An 18,661-nucleotide genomic window follows, 5' to 3' on the forward strand; every position below is an offset into this window, starting at 1 on the left:
AAGAATAAAAATAACATTGGAACTGGCTTTGAGGTTCAGATTTCTGCTGATTTTCTGTTCTACCTGATAATTAACCAGTTAAACGTAACAAAAATGTAATCGAAAATGTATCGGGACAGCAGCAAATCAAATCTCTGTGAGCGATGAAGCCTTTAGAGACAGAGATGACAGCTTCCTGTTTTGGTCTAGCTGTCGACAAGGACATTGAGTGAGAAAGGAACTGCCCTGTTCCATTATTTCACTCAAGCTGCTGGTAAAATGACAATTTCAGCAAATTGCTGCTGTTGCCATCTGCTGCATTCTGAAGGAGATTGGGCATCGATAGTAATGCATTTAAAACTCCTGATTATACTGTGTGATGATTTTCCACTTTGCTCATCAATCAATCAGCTTAATGTACTGTTTCACGAATCATTCAGCTTAATGTACTCTCTCTACATGCTCACCAGTCAGTCAGCTTAATGTACTGTCTCTACCTGCTCACCAATCAGTCAGCCTAATGTACTGTCTCTACCTGCTCACCAATCAATCAGCTTAATGTACTGTCGCTACCTTCTCAAGGCACAACAGAGGGTAGTCCGTACGGCCCAGTACATGCCTGCCATCCAGGACCTCTACACCATGCGGTGTCAGAGAAAGGCCCTAAAACTTGTCAAAGACCCCAGTCATAGACTGTTCTCTCTACTACCGCATGGCAAGTGGTACCGGAGCACCAAGTCCAAAAGGCTTCTTAACAGCTTTTACCCCCAAGCCATAAGACTCCTGAACAGGTAACCAATGGTTACCCGGACTATTTGCATTGTGTGGACCCCCCCAACCCCTATTTTACGCTGCTGCGACTCTTCTGTTTATCACAGATGCATAGTCACTTTAACTATACATTCATGTACGTACTACCTCAATTGGGCCGACCAGCCAGTGCTTCCGCACATTGGCTTACCGGACTATCTGCATTGTGGCCCACCCACCACCCCCTCTTTTACGCTACTGCTACTCTCTGTTCATCATATACGCATAGTCACTTTAACCATATCTACATGTACATACTACCTCAATCAGCCTGACTAACCGGTGTCTGTATGTAGCCTCGCTACTTTTATAGACACCGCGTCTCACAGCGGTTGGAACAAAGGACAGATTTCCACCGGTCCAATGTCCACTGCTCGTGTTTCTTGGCCCAAGCAAGTCTCTTCTTCTTATTGGTGTCCTTTAGTAGTGGTTTTCTTTGCAGCAATTTGATCATGAAGGCCTGAATCACACAGTCTCCTCTGAACAGTTGATGTTGAGATGTGTCTGTTACTTGAACTCCCTGAAGCATTTATTTGGGCTGCAATTTCTGAGGCTGGTAACTCTAATGAACTCATCAAAGTTCTTGAAATGTTCCGTATTGACTGACCTTCATGTCTTAAAGTAATGATGGACTGTTGTTTCTCTTTGCTTATTTGAGCTTTTCTTGCCATAATATGGTCTTTTACCAAATAGGGCTATGTTCTGTATACCCCCCTACGTTGTCACAACACAACTGATTGGCTCAAACGCATTAAGTAAAGAAATTCCACAAATTAACTTTTAACAAGGCACACCTGTTAATTGAAATGCATTCCAGGTGACAACTTCATGAAGCTGGTTGAGAGAATGCCAAGAGTGTGCAAAGCGGTCATCAATGCAAAGGGTGGCTACTTTGAAGAATCTCAAATATAAAATATATTTTGATTTGTTCAACACTTTTTTTGGTTACTACATGATTCCATGTGTGTTATTTCATAGTTTTGCTGTCTTCACAGCGTAGCCTAGTGGTTAGAGCACTAGTAACCAAAAGGTTGCAAGTTCAAATCTCCGAGCTGACAAGGTACAAATCTGTCGTTCTGCCCCACTGTTCCTAGGCCGTCACTGAAAATAAGAATTTCTTTACTGACTTGCCTAGTTAAAAGGTAAAATAAAAACTCTACAATGTACAATAGTAAAAAATAAAACACCTTGTATGAGTAGGTTTCCAAACTTTTGGCCGGTAGTGTATATTAACATTCACACCTCATATCCAAATCTAAGCAACATTGATTTACACACATATTTAGATTGTTTACGATTTGGATATAAAGTGTGAAAAGGCTAATATAGGGTACAACACATAGGTCATAATACAGCCTTCTTTCACCTGGAGTGGCGTGACCCACGTACCGCTACGGATCCCACCCCAACGAGGATATAGTATCCGTTTTCTGACTAGTATCGAGCTGCGGCTTGGTAGTGTTGTTTCATGTAATCAGTGAATTTTATTCGATTTTTAAGCTTTTAGGTTTTGTGTGAGTGCAAGTAGAAGGAATATTAACTCACCCTACTTGCTGAGAAATGCCAATGATATCCTCTTTCATGTTGCCTTTCCCTAAAGTATATCACTCTGTCAAACAGTACACACTTTCAATTTCTTGTCCTAGGCTACTTGGCTAAGTACTTACACCAGGCCAGCTAGTAAACATTAGCATGACAGATCTAGCTACACGTTGAATTTCCATAGGCTCGGGCCACAATGTATGACTAGATCAAGGTCACCGTTATAAATCGTTGACCAGTACAGCAAATTAAGTAAAACCACAAATCCTTTCGCTTTGACCAAAGCACTACACCATAATGGTAATCAACTAAGTTAATATGGCACTAAAGCATTTACAAGTCACAATGTTATGAACAGCCATGCATAAAAGGTGTTTAAACATTTCTCTGTAAGAAAAAAATAATTCCTACAATGCACCAGTTCTTTCCAGCTCTAGTCGGTTTGAAGCGAAGACTAAAGGATTAGACTCATTTAGAACATAGTCTTTGATCGGAATGTCATTAGGATTGATTCTTAGAACACATCCACTGTGCCAAGTCTATTTTAACCACTGACAAGGGTTCATTTAACTTTCCCAGGCAAATCGCTAGAGCCGGCTGGCGAACATACGATTTGAGTTACTTTACATATTCCCATTGATAAATCAGTACTGCGAATGGCCACTATTAGAGACAGCATGGATAGCAGTGATGGATCATACAGGCGGAGTTGCATTAGCTAGAAACTAATCCAGTATCAATGTCATTCACACAAAGTTCTAGAACACATGTTATAAAACTTTATTGACATCATAAAAATATTACAACTAAACACCAGTCTCCACACTGGAGATCAACCATACCGTTGCCGACACCAGTTGTAGGGTACACTTAAATAAGTATTTTTTTAATGAAGTAGGCAAGTCCGTTAAGAACAAATTCTTATTTACAATGACGGCCTACACAGGCCAAACCCGGACGACGCGCCAAGGGATTTCCGATCATGGCCGGTTGTGACACAGCCTAGATTCAAACCAGGGTGTCTGTAGTGAGGTCTCCAGCACCTTAAGACAGGTGCGCCAGTCTGGAGTTTATAGGTAGGGCAAGCAGAGCGAGGGGTGACGAGTACATTGTAACTTTAGGCTTTTGACAACTGGGCTCTATTGTCTACTTCCAGAGTTAGATGACCTCAATACCATTTATGTCTCTGCATCTAGTTTGAAATGAAGTAGCTAACTGGCACAATTGTAAGACAGCGTTAGCGAAATGAAGATGTCTGTGGTATCTGCTAACGCTATAAGCAATAGCTGGCTACTTCCTTCAAACTGGATGCAGACCAAACTGATATCCATGAGGTCAGACTGGAGAAGTAAATAAAAGGCATCATAAAAAAAGACTGAAATATCCCTTTAAGGGCCAGCAGTACTTCCCCATTCTGGACCAACTAATTTGCCTGTCCTTTGTGGCACTAAGATATATAACTGGGCAGTCATTCAGGTGTGATAAAACTAGCCCGGTAGTAATTGTTTTGTGGATCAGAACGAAGCGCTCTATTGCAGACAGCCCCCATCTTAACACCAAGAAATTGTCACAACTTGCTAAATTGCAACATTGATATCATTATAGGTTATCAGAAGTGTCCACTTAATGAGGGCTGGAGGGGGTAGGGTGCATCTTAAGTGTTTGGACTGCAGCCCAGGCGTGCTAAAACTAGGGCCTAAACGAATTGATCATCAAGAAATCAGAGCAGCGTTACAGACAGACCTCACACCCCCCCCCCCAGCTACTGTTAAATCATCAAATGTACCATTTCAGTGTACAATCCAGGGTTAAAGCAAACAGTCTAGTCTCTTGACCTTGGCCAATCTCCACATTCACTACAAGACCTAATGATTTGGCCCACATACAATGCTTAGTTTGCTACATAGTGCATATATTGGATAACACCAGCTGTGGGCAGTAATCTCCCCTTGACATGTTGGGAGTATGTGGGAAGCCCTTCCCATCTATGGAACCTGAAACAGAGGAACACTTGGTCAGTGTAGATCCAAAACATCACCTAGGCTACAGTAACACCTATACATAGTTAATATCAGAGCCTCAGAGTAGAGTTAGAATCAGAGGCTGTTACCAGCTCTCATACGAGGTGTCAGAAAAGTTATTTTAGTTTTGTCATCACTGGCTCACTGCTACTATACACCAACAATCACTAGAAGACAAAGTAGTGTCTGAGCAGTACGAGGGGTTCTTTACCAGAGGGCTGGTGGATCACTGCAGGTCACATGGTCTCAGATTGACCAACCAGACTGCAGCACTGAGCACCCAACTCCTGGTGGGAGAAAGGTTTGAGAAAGATGAATGCCTACATAGTAGCTACCTACATAAATAACGTAGATCCAAAACCTCACCTAGGCTACAGTAACACATATATGTATAGTTAATACCAGAGCCTCAGAGTAGAGTTAGAATCAGAGGCTGTTACCAGCTCTCATACGAGGTGTCAGAAAAGTTATTTTAGTTTTGTCATCACTGGCTCTGCTCCTTAAACCTGACCAGGTGTTAATAAGAGACTCACCTGACGACGTGATGGCAGCTTCATATCACGGACTTCCTACAGCCGCCTCTGTAGACCGAAAATCACCCTCATTACAGATCCCCTGAAATACAACACCTGTTACTGACACGACAAATGGTAGTTTGAGACACTTAACGTATCATGCAGTTAACTAAAAGTTGTATTAAGGCCGAGCCAACTGGTTAACTAATACGAGTTCTAAAAACCCAGGTCTTTCTCAGAGTCACTAATATCGATCACCATCATTCAGTAGCAGAACTGGACAAAGTTATCTTCATAGAAAGACCAAAGATAATTAAAACGTTGTGCTGTGTAGGAAAAAAAGTCTTTACATTAGCGCACTATGGACCCACGTGGCACTAGCCTTGGCATTACTAGGGTAATGTTAATTACCGTTAAAACCTTTAACTTCGAAGTTTAGTTTATACCGGTTGGTATGTAATTTACTTTAAACATTAGCTAGTTAACATAGGTAACGTATTCTTCCACGAAATTATTAATTGGAAGAGTCGTAAGCCAAAATAGCCAACGTTAGCCATCTTGAAGCAAACTATGTGCATGCGAAAATAAATGACAAAACTAGACTCAACAAGTCTGCAAATGCTTACTCACCAAAGGTATCTTATCATTTTATGACGGATGTATTGTATTTTCTGTCCGGATGCCAAATATAACCTAGTTTTATAATGATAGTCATAATGCTCCCCAACAGACGTCTTAACTCGGTGAAAGAGCGAGCAAGGGAAGAGCAGACTATTTATAGGGCTGTTTTCCTGTCTGGCGTGTACGCCGGATAATCAGCCAATTATTCATCTGTAGTTCTGAGCTACAGAGGCTCCCGTAGGTCAGACAGAACGATCTGTACTACAAGGACTACAAATCCCACGAATATTTATTTTATGGCGAGCAACTTTAAAAACTGTCATCATCATGTCTAGCTCAAACGGTGTGTACAGTGAAGGGTTTGTCCCTGACCATTTCTTATGCTTTTTAAAAATGTATTTTTTACCAAAGAGATGACTTCCATTTGAATGGAAGTCAACAAATATGTTTTTAATGATAATGCTGAATTCCTACCTAACGATAACCATCATAAACACATTGGGATCCAGTACTGACCCATAGAGCTTATTAGCAGTACTGCTAAAAACTATTTATTTAATTTAATTTATTTAACCTTTATTTAATCAGGTATGCTAGTTGAGAACAAGTTCTCATTTACAACTGCGACCTGGCCAAGATAAAGCAAAACAGTGCGACACAAACAACAACACAGAGTTACACATGGAATAAACAAACATACAGTCAATAATACAATAGAAAAATAAAAAGTCTATATACAGTGTGTGTAAATGAGGTATGATAAGGGTAGCATAGTGGCAAAGTAATTATAATATAGCAATTAAACACTGGAGTGTTAGATGCACAGAAGATGAGTGTGCAAGTAGAGATACTGGGGTGCAAAGGAGCAAAATAAATAACAGTATGGGGATGAGGTAGTTGGATGGGTTATGTACAGGTGCAGTGATCTGTGAGCTGATCTGTGAGCTGCTCTGACAGCTGGTGCTTAAAGTTAGTGAGGGAGGTATGAGTCTCCAGCTTCAGTGATTTTTGCAGTTTGTTGCAGTCATTGGCAGCAGAGAACTGGAAGGAAAGGCGGCCAAAGTAGGAATTGGCTTTGGGGGTGACCAATGAAATGTACCTGCTGGAGCACATGCTACAGATGGGTGCTGCTATGGTGACCAGTGAGCTGAGATAAAGCAAAGACTTGTAGATAACCTGGAGCCAGTGTAATCTGATAAGTGATCATCACAGGAAGTACATTATGTTCCAAGATGGATGCAATGTAACTGGTCCATTTTTTTTTAAACCAAAAACCCCACAGAGAGAAAGCGTCAACAAGAGTCTTTTATTTCTACAAAATTTACATTGGCGTGACTTCATGCCCCTCAAAATGGCAAGAGCACTTGAAGCAGTAAGGGAATAGGGAGGAAAAGCACTCGAGTACAAAGCAAGGCAGGTAAAAAAGTCTATACTTCATCAAGTACACACTAGCGACCTGCTAGTTCAGGCATGCTTCTTTCCTTCCATCTCATTGTGGTCGACAGGTAAGGCCAGTAGGCAAAAAAAAAAATCGACTCCAGTCCTATATGTTACCATCGTACCGACAGAACGCATAAACAATATTACTGTTCATGCACAGGTTGAAATGGGGGAAAAAAACTCTAAATCTACGAGATACAGCCAACTACCTCATACAACACGTCAATCTGTCAACAATTTCATTATACTTAAATAAAGCAGAGATCAAGATAAATATCCTTCGTACATTACAAACCAATACTAAAGTGGAGCAAATAACTTCTATTGCACAGACAATAGGAAAACCAAACCTTAAAGTGAAATGTCAATTGAATAGTGTTGGTGCATGAACTCTAAAACAGCATTCAAATGTGGTTCATAAGTAGTTATATAAAATGTAGCTAATTTTCCACACTGATATACAATAGAAAATGTTTTATGAATCATCTAGGCCTATGTTGAACATTAAGGACTTGGTAGCATATATATATTATTTTTTTAGGAGAAATCTATCATATAAAACTGTCACAAGAATGAGAACATTCTTTAAAATGGTTTTAAATGTCAGAAAAAAAATACAAAAGCAGTAAGCAAAATGGTATAAAATCTGTAAAGTTGAAATGGCAGAGAAAGAGAGAGAGAAATGTAGAGAGAGCAAGAGAAGGGGTGAGAGAGGGCAAGAGAAGCGGCGAGAGAGAGGGCGAGAGAAGGGGTGAGAGAGAGAGGGCGAGAGAAGGGGTGAGAGAGAGAGGGCAAGAGAAGGGGTGAGAGAGAGAGGGGCGAGAGAAGGGGTGAGAGAGAGAGGGCAAGAGAAGGGGTGAGAGAGAGAGGGCAAGAGAAGGGGTGAGAGAGAGGGCAAGAGAAGGGGTGAGAGAGAGAGGCAAGAGAAGGGGTGAGAGAGAGGGCAAGAGAAGGGGTGAGAGAGAGAGGGCAAGAGAAGGGGTGTGAGAGAGAGCAAGAGAAGGGGTGAGAGAGAGAGCAAGAAGGGGTGAGAGAGAGAGAGCAAGAAGGGGTGAGAGAGAGAGAGCAAGAAGGGGTGAGAGAGAGAGAGCAAGAAGGGGTGAGAGAGAGAGAGCAAGAAGGGGTGAGAGAGAGAGCAAGAAGGGGGTGAGAGAGAGAGAGCAAGAAGGGGTGAGAGAGAGAGCAAGAGAAGGTGAGAGAGAGCAAGAGAAGGGGAGAGAGAGAGCAAGAGAAGGGGAGAGAGAGAGCAAGAGAAGGGATAAGAGAGAGCAAGAGAAGGGGTGAGAGAGAGAGCAAGAGAAGGGGTGAGAGAGAGAGCAAGAGAAGGGGTGAGAGAGAGAGCAAGAGAAGGGGTGAGAGAGAGCAAGAGAAGGGGTGAGAGAGAGGGCAAGAGAAGGGGTGAGAGAGAGGCAAGAGAAGGGGTGAGAGAGAGAGCAAGAGAAGGGGTGAGAGAGAGAGCAAGAGAAGGGGTGAGAGAGAGAGCAAGAGAAGGGGTGAGAGAGAGCAAGAGAAGGGGTGAGAGAGAGCAAGAGAAGGGGGTGAGAGAGAGCAAGAGAAGGGGGTGAGAGAGAGCAAGAGAAGGGGGTGAGAGAGAGCAAGAGAAGGGGTGAGAGAGAGAGAGCAAGAGAAGGGGTGAGAGAGAGAGAGCAAGAGAAGGGGTGAGAGAGAGAGCAAGAGAAGGGGTGAGAGAGAGAGAGCAAGAGAAGGGGTGAGAGAGAGAGAGCAAGAGAAGGGGTGAGAGAGAGAGAGCAAGAGAAGGGGTGAGAGAGAGAGCAAGAGAAGGGGGTGAGAGAGAGCAAGAGAAGGGGGTGAGAGAGAGCAAGAGAAGGGATGAGAGAGAGAGAGCAAGAGAAGGGGTGAGAGAGAGAGCAAGAGAAGGGGTGAGAGAGAGAGCAAGAGAAGGGGTGAGAGAGAGAGCAAGAGAAGGGGTGAGAGAGGGCAAGAGAAGGGGTGAGAGAGAGGGCAAGAGAAGGGGTGAGAGAGAGGGCAAGAGAAGGGGTGAGAGAGAGAGAGCAAGAGAAGGGGTGAGAGAGAGAGAGCAAGAGAAGGGGTGAGAGAGAGAGAGCAAGAGAAGGGGTGAGAGAGAGAGCAAGAGAAGGGGTGAGAGAGAGAGCAAGAGAAGGGGTGAGAGAGAGAGCAAGAGAAGGGGTGAGAGAGAGGGCAAGAGAAGGGGTGAGAGAGAGGGCAAGAGAAGGGGCGAGAGAGAGAGCAAGAGAAGGGGTGAGAGAGAGAGCAAGAGAAGGGGTGAGAGAGAGGGCAAGAGAAGGGGTGAGAGAGAGGGCAAGAGAAGGGGCGAGAGAGAGAGAGCAAGAGAAGGGGTGAGAGAGAGAGCAAGAGAAGGGGTGAGAGAGAGAGCAAGAGAAGGGGTGAGAGAGAGGGCAAGAGAAGGGGTGAGAGAGAGGGCAAGAGAAGGGGTGAGAGAGGGCAGAGGACTACTAGATGGAGAGAGAGAGAGTGAAAGGGGGAAAGAGCAGAGAAAGAGAGTGGCAAGACGCCTGGTACAGTTTATAGATGTACTGTGAGCGTGTATACTGTATGCTACTCATAGCTGTGTCATAGTCACCCTGTCCGTTCCAAAGATCCATATCTCTTGTACATCTTGGCATTAGGGGAGGCATGTACTGCGGTGCACACGGCCAACATCGAGCAGCAGAACCTTTCTTTATACCAAGGCGAAGCATGGCAAACTATCCTACTGCCTCTGAAAAAGCTTGTATTTAAAATAAAAAACATTTTTAGAAGGACAGACAGCCAAAAAGGCATTTTCAAGTCAACTGGTACCAATACTCTTCATGTTGTTGACTGAACCTCAGTGTAGATTGAGACTTTCATAAATCTCTCCATGTCTGTCGATCTTTAGCCCACCTGCCACTACAGACAGAAGGGGGAAAAAAAGTGCATTTTGTTATTGAATAGGAATGACCACAGCGATTAACAGTATATTGCCTGTATGAAGTTCCTATTTTGTAGACATAAATATATATGTAAAATATTGTGACGATAACATTTCTACGGCTCCAACTGAGCATCAACCAGCAGTTATAATGCATCTGTAAGACCTCCTCCAGACATCACCTAACCTGTGTCCTAGATGAAAGGACCCACCTTCAGCCCTCCCCCCCCCTCCCATCACCTAACCTGTGTCCTAAAAAGGACATCACCCTAACCTGTGTCCTAGATGAAAGGACCCACCTTCAGCCCTCATCCTCTCCCTCCAGACATCACCTAATCTGTGTCCTAGATGAAAGGATCCACCTTCAGCCCTCATCCTCTCCCTCCAGACATCACCTAATCTGTGTCCTAGATGAAAGGACCCATCTTCAGCCCTCCTCCAGACATCACCTAATCTGTGTCCTAGATGAAAGGACCCACCTTCAGCCCTCATCCTCTCCCTCCAGACATCACCTAATCTGTGTCCTAGATGAAAGGACCCACCTTCAGCCCTCATCGTCTCCCTCCAGACATCACCTAATCTGTGTCCTAGATGAAAGGACCCACCTTCAGCCCTCCTCCAGACACCACCTAATCTGTGTCCTAGATGAAAGGACCCACCTTCAGCCCTCATCCTCTCCCTCCAGACATCACCTAATCTGTGTCCTAGATGAAAGGATCCACCTTCAGCCCTCATCCTCTCCCTCCAGACATCACCTAATCTGTGTCCTAGATGAAAGGACCAACCTTCAGCCCTCATCCTCTCCCTCCAGACATCACCTAATCTGTGTCCTAGATGAAAGGACCCACCTTCAGCCCTCATCGTCTCCCCCTCCAGACATCACCTAATCTGTGTCCTAGATGAAAGGACCCACCTTCAGCCCTCATCCTCTCCCCCAGACATCACCTAATCTGTGTTCTAGATGAAAGGACCCACCTTCAGCCCTCATCCTCTCCCCCAGACATCACCTAATCTGTGTCCTAGATGAAAGGATCCACCTTCAGCCCTCATCCTCTCCCTCCAGACATCACCTAATCTGTGTTCTAGATGAAAGGACCCACCTTCAGCCCTCATCCCCCCCCCCTCCAGACATCACCTAATCTGTGTTCTAGATGAAAGGACCCACCTTCAGCCCTCATCCTCCTCCTCCAGACATCACCTAATCTGTGTCCTAGATGAAAGGACCCACCTTCAGCCCCCATCCTCCCCCAGACATCACCTAATCTGTGTTCTAGATGAAAGGACCCACCTTCAGCCCTCCTCCCCTCCCCCTCCAAACATCACCTAATCTGTGTCCTAGATGAAAGGACCCACCTTCAGCCCTCCTCCCCCCAGACATCACCTAACCTGTGTCCTAGATGAAAGGACCCACCTTCAGCCCTCCTCCAGACATCACACTAATCTGTGTCCTAGATGAAAGGACCCACCTTCAGCCCTCATCCTCTCCCTCCAGACATCACCTAATCTGTGTCCTAGATGAAAGGATCCACCTTCAGCCCTCATCGTCTCCCTCCAGACATCACCTAATCTGTGTCCTAGATGAAAGGACCCACCTTCAGCCCTCCTCCAGACACCACCTAATCTGTGTCCTAGATGAAAGGACCCACCTTCAGCCCTCATCCTCTCCCCCAGACATCACCTAATCTGTGTCCTAGATGAAAGGATCCACCTTCAGCCCTCATCCTCTCCCCCAGACATCACCTAATCTGTGTCCTAGATGAAAGGACCACCTTCAGCCCTCATCCTCTCCCTCCAGACATCACCTAATCTGTGTCCTAGATGAAAGGACCCACCTTCAGCCCTCATCGTCTCCCTCCAGACATCACCTAATCTGTGTCCTAGATGAAAGGACCCACCTTCAGCCCTCATCCTCTCCCCCAGACATCACCTAATCTGTGTTCTAGATGAAAGGACCAATCTTCAGCCCTCATCCTCTCCCCCCAGACATCACCTAATCTGTGTCCTAGATGAAAGGATCCACCTTCAGCCCTCATCCTCTCCCTCCAGACATCACCTAATCTGTGTTCTAGATGAAAGGACCCACCTTCAGCCCTCCTCCCCCTCCCCTCCAGACATCACCTAATCTGTGTTCTACATGAAAGGACCCACCTTCAGCCCTCATCCTCCTCCTCCAGACATCACCTAATCTGTGTCCTAGATGAAAGGACCCACCTTCAACCCCCTCCTCCCCCAGACATCACCTAATCTGTGTTCTAGATGAAAGGACCCACCTTCAGCCCTCCCCAGACATCACCTAATCTGTGTCCTAGATGAAAGGATCCACCTTCAGCCCTCATCCTCTCCCTCCAGACATCACCTAATCTGTGTTCTAGATGAAAGGACCCACCTTCAGCCCTCCTCCCCCCCCCTCCAGACATCACCTAATCTGTGTTCTACATGAAAGGACCCACCTTCAGCCCTCATCCTCCGCCAGACATCACCTAATCTGTGTCCTAGATGAAAGGACCCATCTTCAGCCCCCTCCTCCCCCAGACATCACCTAATCTGTGTTCTAGATGAAAGGACCCACCTTCAGCCCTCCTCCCCCTCCCCCTCCAGACATCACCTAATCTGTGTTCTACATGAAAGGACCCACCTTCAGCCCTCATCCTCCTCCTCCAGACATCACCTAATCTGTGTCCTAGATGAAAGGACCCACCTTCAGCCCCCTCCTCCCCCAGACATCACCTAATCTGTGTTCTAGATGAAAGGAACCACCTTCAGCCCTCCTCCCCCTCCAGACATCACCTAATCTGTGTTCTAGATGAAAGGACCCACCTTCAGCCCTCCTCCAGACGGAGACGTGGTCATCTCTTGTTTGTTCATCTCCTCCTGTTTCTTTTTCTTTCTCTCAACTGCTTCTGGGTTTTTGACACCCCTGTAGGTTGTCTAAGAGGAGATGGGGAAGTCAGAATGGCAGCTGGCTAAAGACATTGGTTGTCTCTCAAATGGAAGGGTTGCAAAAATAATGCTGAGCTAGTGGTGGTGTGTAGGAGAAGGGGGTGGGTGGTGGTGTGGGGGGAGATGGGTGTGGGGGAGGTGGTGGTGTGTGGGGGAGAAGGGGGTGGGTGGTGTGTGTTGGGGAGACGAGGGTGGGTGGTGGTGTGTGGGGGGAGACAGGGTGTGGGTGGTGTGTGGGGGGATGGGGGTGGGTGGTAGTGTGTGGGGAGGAGAAGGGGGTGGGTGGTGGGGTATGGGGGCGAGACAGGGGTGGGGGAGACTGGGGGTGGGTGTGGGGGGAGAAGGGGGTGGGGGTGTGTATGTGGGGAGATGGGGGTGGGGGGACAGGGGGTGGGTGGTGGTGTGTGGGGGGGGAGGGGTGGAAGATGCCAGAGATTCCAAGAGATGAGCTCAGACATTCTCCTCATACTCACCTGGGTGCTTTAAATAGGCTGACATGTTTCATTTGTTGGAAACAATTGGCTTTGACTGAAGAATTTGTGTCACAGTAAAAAAAATACCCACCAGTCTAAACATTGATTGATGAGACTTTAGTAGCCTTGCAACAAGGGTACAAACAACAAAAGATTGGATATCTTAGTTAAAGTCTCTAGTTATATAAGCTACCCTTTTCACACGATAGAATCGAGCCGAGCTGCAGTGCGCTGACCGGCTCACACAGCACATCTATCGTAGCTGCTGGAACTGTGCTGGTAAAAGATTGGAGTCAGCACAGTAGGGTTTGGGTCAGAACAATAGTGTGAAAACTATTTAAAGGATAGGTCCACTGGGTTTACCTTCTCTCTGCCTTCTCACAATTCACTTTATTACTTGTAAATAAGCCATACTTGACGTGTATTTTTTGTTTATTTAACCTTTAACTAGGCAAGTCAAATCAAATCAAATTTTATTTGTCACATACACATGGTTAGCAGATGTTAATGCGAGTGTAGCGAAATGCTTGTGCTTCTAGTTCCGACAATGCAGTAATAACCAACAAGTAATCTAACTAACAATTCCAAAACTACTGTCTTATACACAGTGTAAGGGGATAAAGAATATGTACATAAGGATATATGAATGAGTGATGGTACACTCATTCATATATTAAGAACAAATTCTTACTTTACAATGACGGCCTAACCCCCCCCCCGGCCAAACCCTCCCCTAAACCCAGACGACGCTGGGCCAATTGTGCGCCGCACTATGGGACTCCCGATCACGGCCGGTTGTGATACAGCCCAGAATCGAACCAGGGTCTGTAGTGACACCTCTAGCACTTGAAACAATGGGACACAACACTTTACATGTTGCGTTTATATTTATGTTCATGTATACTTGACATAGCACAGTCCTAATGTACATAATATATCATACTGTATATAATATATCATACTGTATATAATATATCATATTGTCTATAATATATCCTATTGTATATAAAATATCCTATTGTATATAATATATCATATTGTCTATAATATATCCTATTGTATATAAAATATCCTATTGTATATAATATATTCTATTGTATATAATATATCATACTGTATATAATATATCATACTGTATATAATATATCCTATTGTATATAATATATCCTATTGTATATAATATATCCTATTGTATATAATATATCCTATTGTATATAAAATATCCTATTGTATATAATATATCATATTGTATATAATATATCATACTGTATATAATATATCATACTGTATATAATATATCATATTGTATATAATATATCATATTGTATATAATATATCATATTGTATATAATATATCATATTGTATATAATATATCATATTGTACATAATATATCATATTGTATATAATATATCATATTGTATATAATATATCATATTGTATATAATATATCATATTGTCTACACATTCTACCACAATAAGTTATTATTCTTATTTCCATGATACTCCTTTTACATCGCTTGTTCTATTTTTGATTTGACGTTTGATTATTATTGATCTCTGTACTGCACTGTTGAGGAGAGCTTGCAGCTAGGCATTTCACTGTACCGTTTACACCTGCTGTATCCTGTGTATGTGACAAATCACCTTTGATTTGATTCTCCCAGTAGGCTCCACTCTGTCTCAGTAAACTCCATTAATAAGAAGGCAGGGAGAGTGGCTGGCTGCTGAGACTGACTGGCCAGTGGTAGTATCCAGTGTGATACTTAGCAGATACTTTCATCCTAAGTGATTTTTTATGGTACAGTGAGTGCATACAAAGGTATGTGTATAGGGTCCCGGTGGGTAATGAACCCACAACCTCACCACACGCTAATCCAACTAAGTCACAAAGGACCACCATGTGTAGGTTATATAAGGGCTGGTTTCCCAAACACAAATGAAGCCTAGTCCTGGACTGAAAAGCACTTTCAATTGAGATTCTCCAGAACTAGGCTTAATCTGTGTCCGGGAAACCAGCCCTTAGTGTAACAGTGTAGGCCTAGGCTATATGGGTGTCGTGAACACTTGTCAAAACCAGTCATACCTCTTTCTGTCTCTTCTCAGCTGCCTCTGCTAGCTGACATCTCCTCGTCTCCTGGGAAGGAAGCAGAACATGATGTTGAGTGTTTCAATCATAGAATTACATAGATAAGGGATTTATAGGATATCTGTGGTTTCAAACTATTGGAAGAGGGTAATGAGCATTACAGTTATCATTCATATAACTTCCATAACACGGGGAGAGACGTTGTCAAAAATAATATATCTTAGACGAATAATGTAACCAAGTTGACATGAACAAACACATCTGGGACCAGGTTATGTTTGGTAACAGGAATGACAAGGAGGGGCACACTGGCACAAACAGACTGGTACCCAGGCTATAACCAGATAGGGGCGTGTCTGAAACTTGGTAGCTAGTCTGGTAAGATAAACATAGAACAATAAAAATTTGTAGATACCTCGCTAGCTATGTTTACTGTCAATAACCAACACTCTGGCACACCTAGATAGCACTAGTTCGGTTGATCGAAGGACAGAAAATGGATACACCCAGAGTAGCTAGCTAATGAACATGTTATAATTAACAAGGACAGTTTTGTAGTTTTGCTTAGTTAACTTACTGGGTCTGGTGTCGGTACCACGTCGTCTCCAGCTCCACCAAGGCACGACAAGCACATCCCCATACTTGAGCAAGGCAATCAATTTGTTAGTATCCGTTTTGAATGTTTTCTCGCTAGTTGACTAGAATAAAAAATAAAATTAAAAAAACTCAACTACAACTAGCAAAATTGCCTAGCTTCTTTTATGCATATCGACGAAGCTAACTAACTAGCCATTCCTGCTTGTGCTAAATCTACGAGCTTACTACTAGCTACTATAACTAAGCAGTTGCTAACAAGTTGTATTGCTAACTAACTACTATTTATCCAAAATAACCTTTTGTTGAAACGACGCGTCATTTGGAGAAAAAAAAAACGTTCAATATGAAAGACAGCGGAGAAAAAAAGATGACCTAATTTAGCTACTTCACCCATGTAAACACAGAATATGGGCTATGTTCCAGGACATACAAGAACTGGGCCCATGACTCTCACCTTTGCGTTTTTGCGTTTGCGTTGCACCCATAGAAAACGTTGTGATATGAAACAACCCCCTTAGTCCGATCAGGCGTGAGAGAAACTGTGGTGCACACGACTGCCATCGTGTGGTGAGGAGGGGACGTTACCCATATGTGACAGGTCGCACCTTTGCAGCGCTTATGAGATCTGTTCATGTGCGCAGCTATACTGTAAAACATAAATTAAAATATACCTGGAACGCAACCATTTCCATTGGGGCTGGTGTGCAGCAAATCAATTCAAAACGAATGGAATTGTATTGGATTCATTATCATAGCCAACAAACTACCCCATTTTCTATGTTTTTAATCATAGGAAACTCTTTAATTTGTAAACAAATTAAATGATGTAGTCCTAGTTTCAAACCATAACCATGTTCTCCATAATGTGACCTAAGGTTGCTCATGGAATGACATTCCTTTGCAACATTATTTGGGAGCTAGAGAGGATGTACCATATAATTAGGAATTATAATAATTATAATACGATCTCACCGAGTGCTGTTCATGTAAATTGTTTCCTTCAAACCAATAAAAATGGAGAGAAAAAAAACAAGTACAATTTGTTGAACTACTGTACATGTCCTTTACAAGAGTATATCCTGGAAAATATAATATCATGACATTAACAGCTTCATGTGTGTAATTCATTGACATATAGATGCAATCTAGATATATGTTTCCGACTCTTGTATAATGTCGCGAGATAGTCCATAAAAATTATATTATTTGCATTATAGGCTCACTTTTTTGGTCATCTTGGATCAGCGTAGCCCTGCTTGAGTAGCATTTTCTACACAGAGTTCACCATTCTCCCAATCAATATAATCAATGGACGTTTTATTATAGCATACTGTGAGAACCATAACCAATCGCATTTCAAACCCCACCCATGAATACAGCTAAACTTAACATGTCAAAAGCCCGTGCGTTAGTCAGTGTGTCTTTTGGAAGAGAAGACAGTGGTCCGACTCCGCTTCATGGAAGCATATTTCATTTCATGTTTATTCGTTAGATTAATAGTATTGTTGCATCCGAGGCACGGGGGATAACGGGAATCGCGCAATGGAAGTTCAAGTTCAGTCTCATTCAGTGGATCCCGGACTGGAACTTTCCTCCGCGGGGAATGGTAGGGCTAACACCAACTCCACTTTAAATAGTTTCTGTGCGGATTCACTTCCTAAGGGTTTATCTTTTGTTTATATTGGCATTTGGGATTATATTTTAGATAAAGCCTAATTGCTTTTCTGACATGGTCTAAGCCTAGGTTTTTATAATAGAAAAAAAACTCAAAACAGAAGCGACTCTCAATAGAATCAACACGTTTCTATCTCAATCATGAATGAAAGGTTCACTTTACAGTCGCTATAATGTCGATGCACGTCAGTTATTCCTGAGGCGAAACTGCGCCTCAGGAATAGATTTGGGATTTTACGCACTAAGTTAATTAATATGAATGTGAAAATATATTTCCAATATTGAAAAAAAAAGAAAGATTTGCAAATCATTTTTTTTAGGGGGAACCATAAAAACACTAATGACGAAATTGTCTACATATATTCAACATATTTCTCCCCCTCAGAGATATGCATTCATTTGCGTAGCCTATCAAACAATGTAACACAGGTTACTAAAATGATATTCATATGAATAACTTTATTGACAAAACCTCCAGTAGCCTACACACTGAGTGTTCAAAACAATAGGGACACCTGCTCTTTCCATCACATAGACTGACCAGGTGAATCCAGGTGAAAACTACGACCCTTTAATGATTTCACCTGTTAAATCCACTTCAATCAGTGTAGATGAAGGGAAGAGACAGGTTGAAGAAGGATTTTTAATCCTTGAGACAATTGAGACACATACAATTGTGTATGTGTGCCATTCAGAGGGTGAATGGGCAAGACAAAATATGTCAGTGCCTTTGAACAGGGTATGGTAGTAGGTGCCAGGCCCACCGGTTTGAGTCAAGAACTGCAACCCTCCTGGGTATTTCATGCTCAACAGTTTCCCGTGTGTATCAGTAATGGTCCACCACCCAAAGGATATCCAGCCAACTTGACACAACTGTGGGAAGCATTGGAGTCAACATGGACCAGCATCCCTGTGGAACGCTTTTGACACCTTGTAGAGTCCCATGCCCCGACGAATTGAGGCTGTTCTGAGGGCAAGAAGGCAGGGGACGGACGGACTGACTAATAATCATAGTAACAGTAATAATCAATAATAACACTAATACTCAATAATCATGTTTATTCAACA

At 43.3% G+C, this 18,661-nt stretch overlaps 1 protein-coding gene, 1 long non-coding RNA gene and 3 other non-coding genes across 9 annotated transcripts; all 5 read right to left on the bottom strand.

Moving 5' to 3' along the window:
- Positions 1-3,095: 3,095 nt before the first annotated feature.
- LOC112263873 lies at positions 3,096-5,646 on the bottom strand. Its single transcript, XR_002955556.2, has 4 exons — positions 5,498-5,646; positions 4,886-4,967; positions 4,564-4,639; positions 3,096-4,325 (listed from the first exon to the last, which is right to left on the bottom strand). It is a non-coding gene; the product is annotated as an uncharacterized LOC112263873 (long non-coding RNA).
- On the bottom strand, positions 4,406-4,494 carry LOC112261905. Its single transcript, XR_002955243.2, has one exon. It is a non-coding gene; the product is annotated as a small nucleolar RNA SNORD60 (small nucleolar RNA).
- LOC112261902 lies at positions 4,757-4,845 on the bottom strand. Its single transcript, XR_002955242.1, has one exon. It is a non-coding gene; the product is annotated as a small nucleolar RNA SNORD60 (small nucleolar RNA).
- On the bottom strand, positions 5,099-5,168 carry LOC112261860. The gene has a single exon (XR_002955232.1). It is a non-coding gene; the product is annotated as a small nucleolar RNA SNORD38 (small nucleolar RNA).
- Positions 5,647-9,291: 3,645 nt separating the features above from the next.
- On the bottom strand, positions 9,292-16,457 carry LOC112263754 (small VCP interacting protein). Of its 5 annotated transcripts, none has more exons than XM_024440355.2 (5): positions 16,374-16,457; positions 15,900-15,963; positions 15,320-15,370; positions 12,639-12,749; positions 9,292-9,799 (listed from the first exon to the last, which is right to left on the bottom strand). In XM_024440355.2, the coding sequence occupies exons 2-5, from the start codon at positions 15,960-15,962 to the stop codon at positions 9,785-9,787; spliced, it is 240 nt and encodes a 79-aa protein (XP_024296123.1). In that variant the 5' UTR covers position 15,963; positions 16,374-16,457; the 3' UTR covers positions 9,292-9,784. The 5 variants fall into 5 exon arrangements, with proteins under 5 accessions (XP_024296123.1, XP_042178406.1, XP_042178521.1 ...); XM_042322472.1 differs by lacking the exon at positions 16,374-16,457 and adding an exon at positions 16,216-16,367; XM_042322587.1 differs by having other exon boundaries at positions 9,293-9,799; positions 15,900-16,020; positions 16,374-16,429.
- Between the last annotated feature and the right edge of the window lie 2,204 nt (positions 16,458-18,661).

This window comes from Oncorhynchus tshawytscha, linkage group LG01 (genome assembly GCF_018296145.1).
Source record: "Oncorhynchus tshawytscha isolate Ot180627B linkage group LG01, Otsh_v2.0, whole genome shotgun sequence".
NCBI classification, from domain to species: Eukaryota; Metazoa; Chordata; class Actinopteri; order Salmoniformes; family Salmonidae; genus Oncorhynchus; species Oncorhynchus tshawytscha.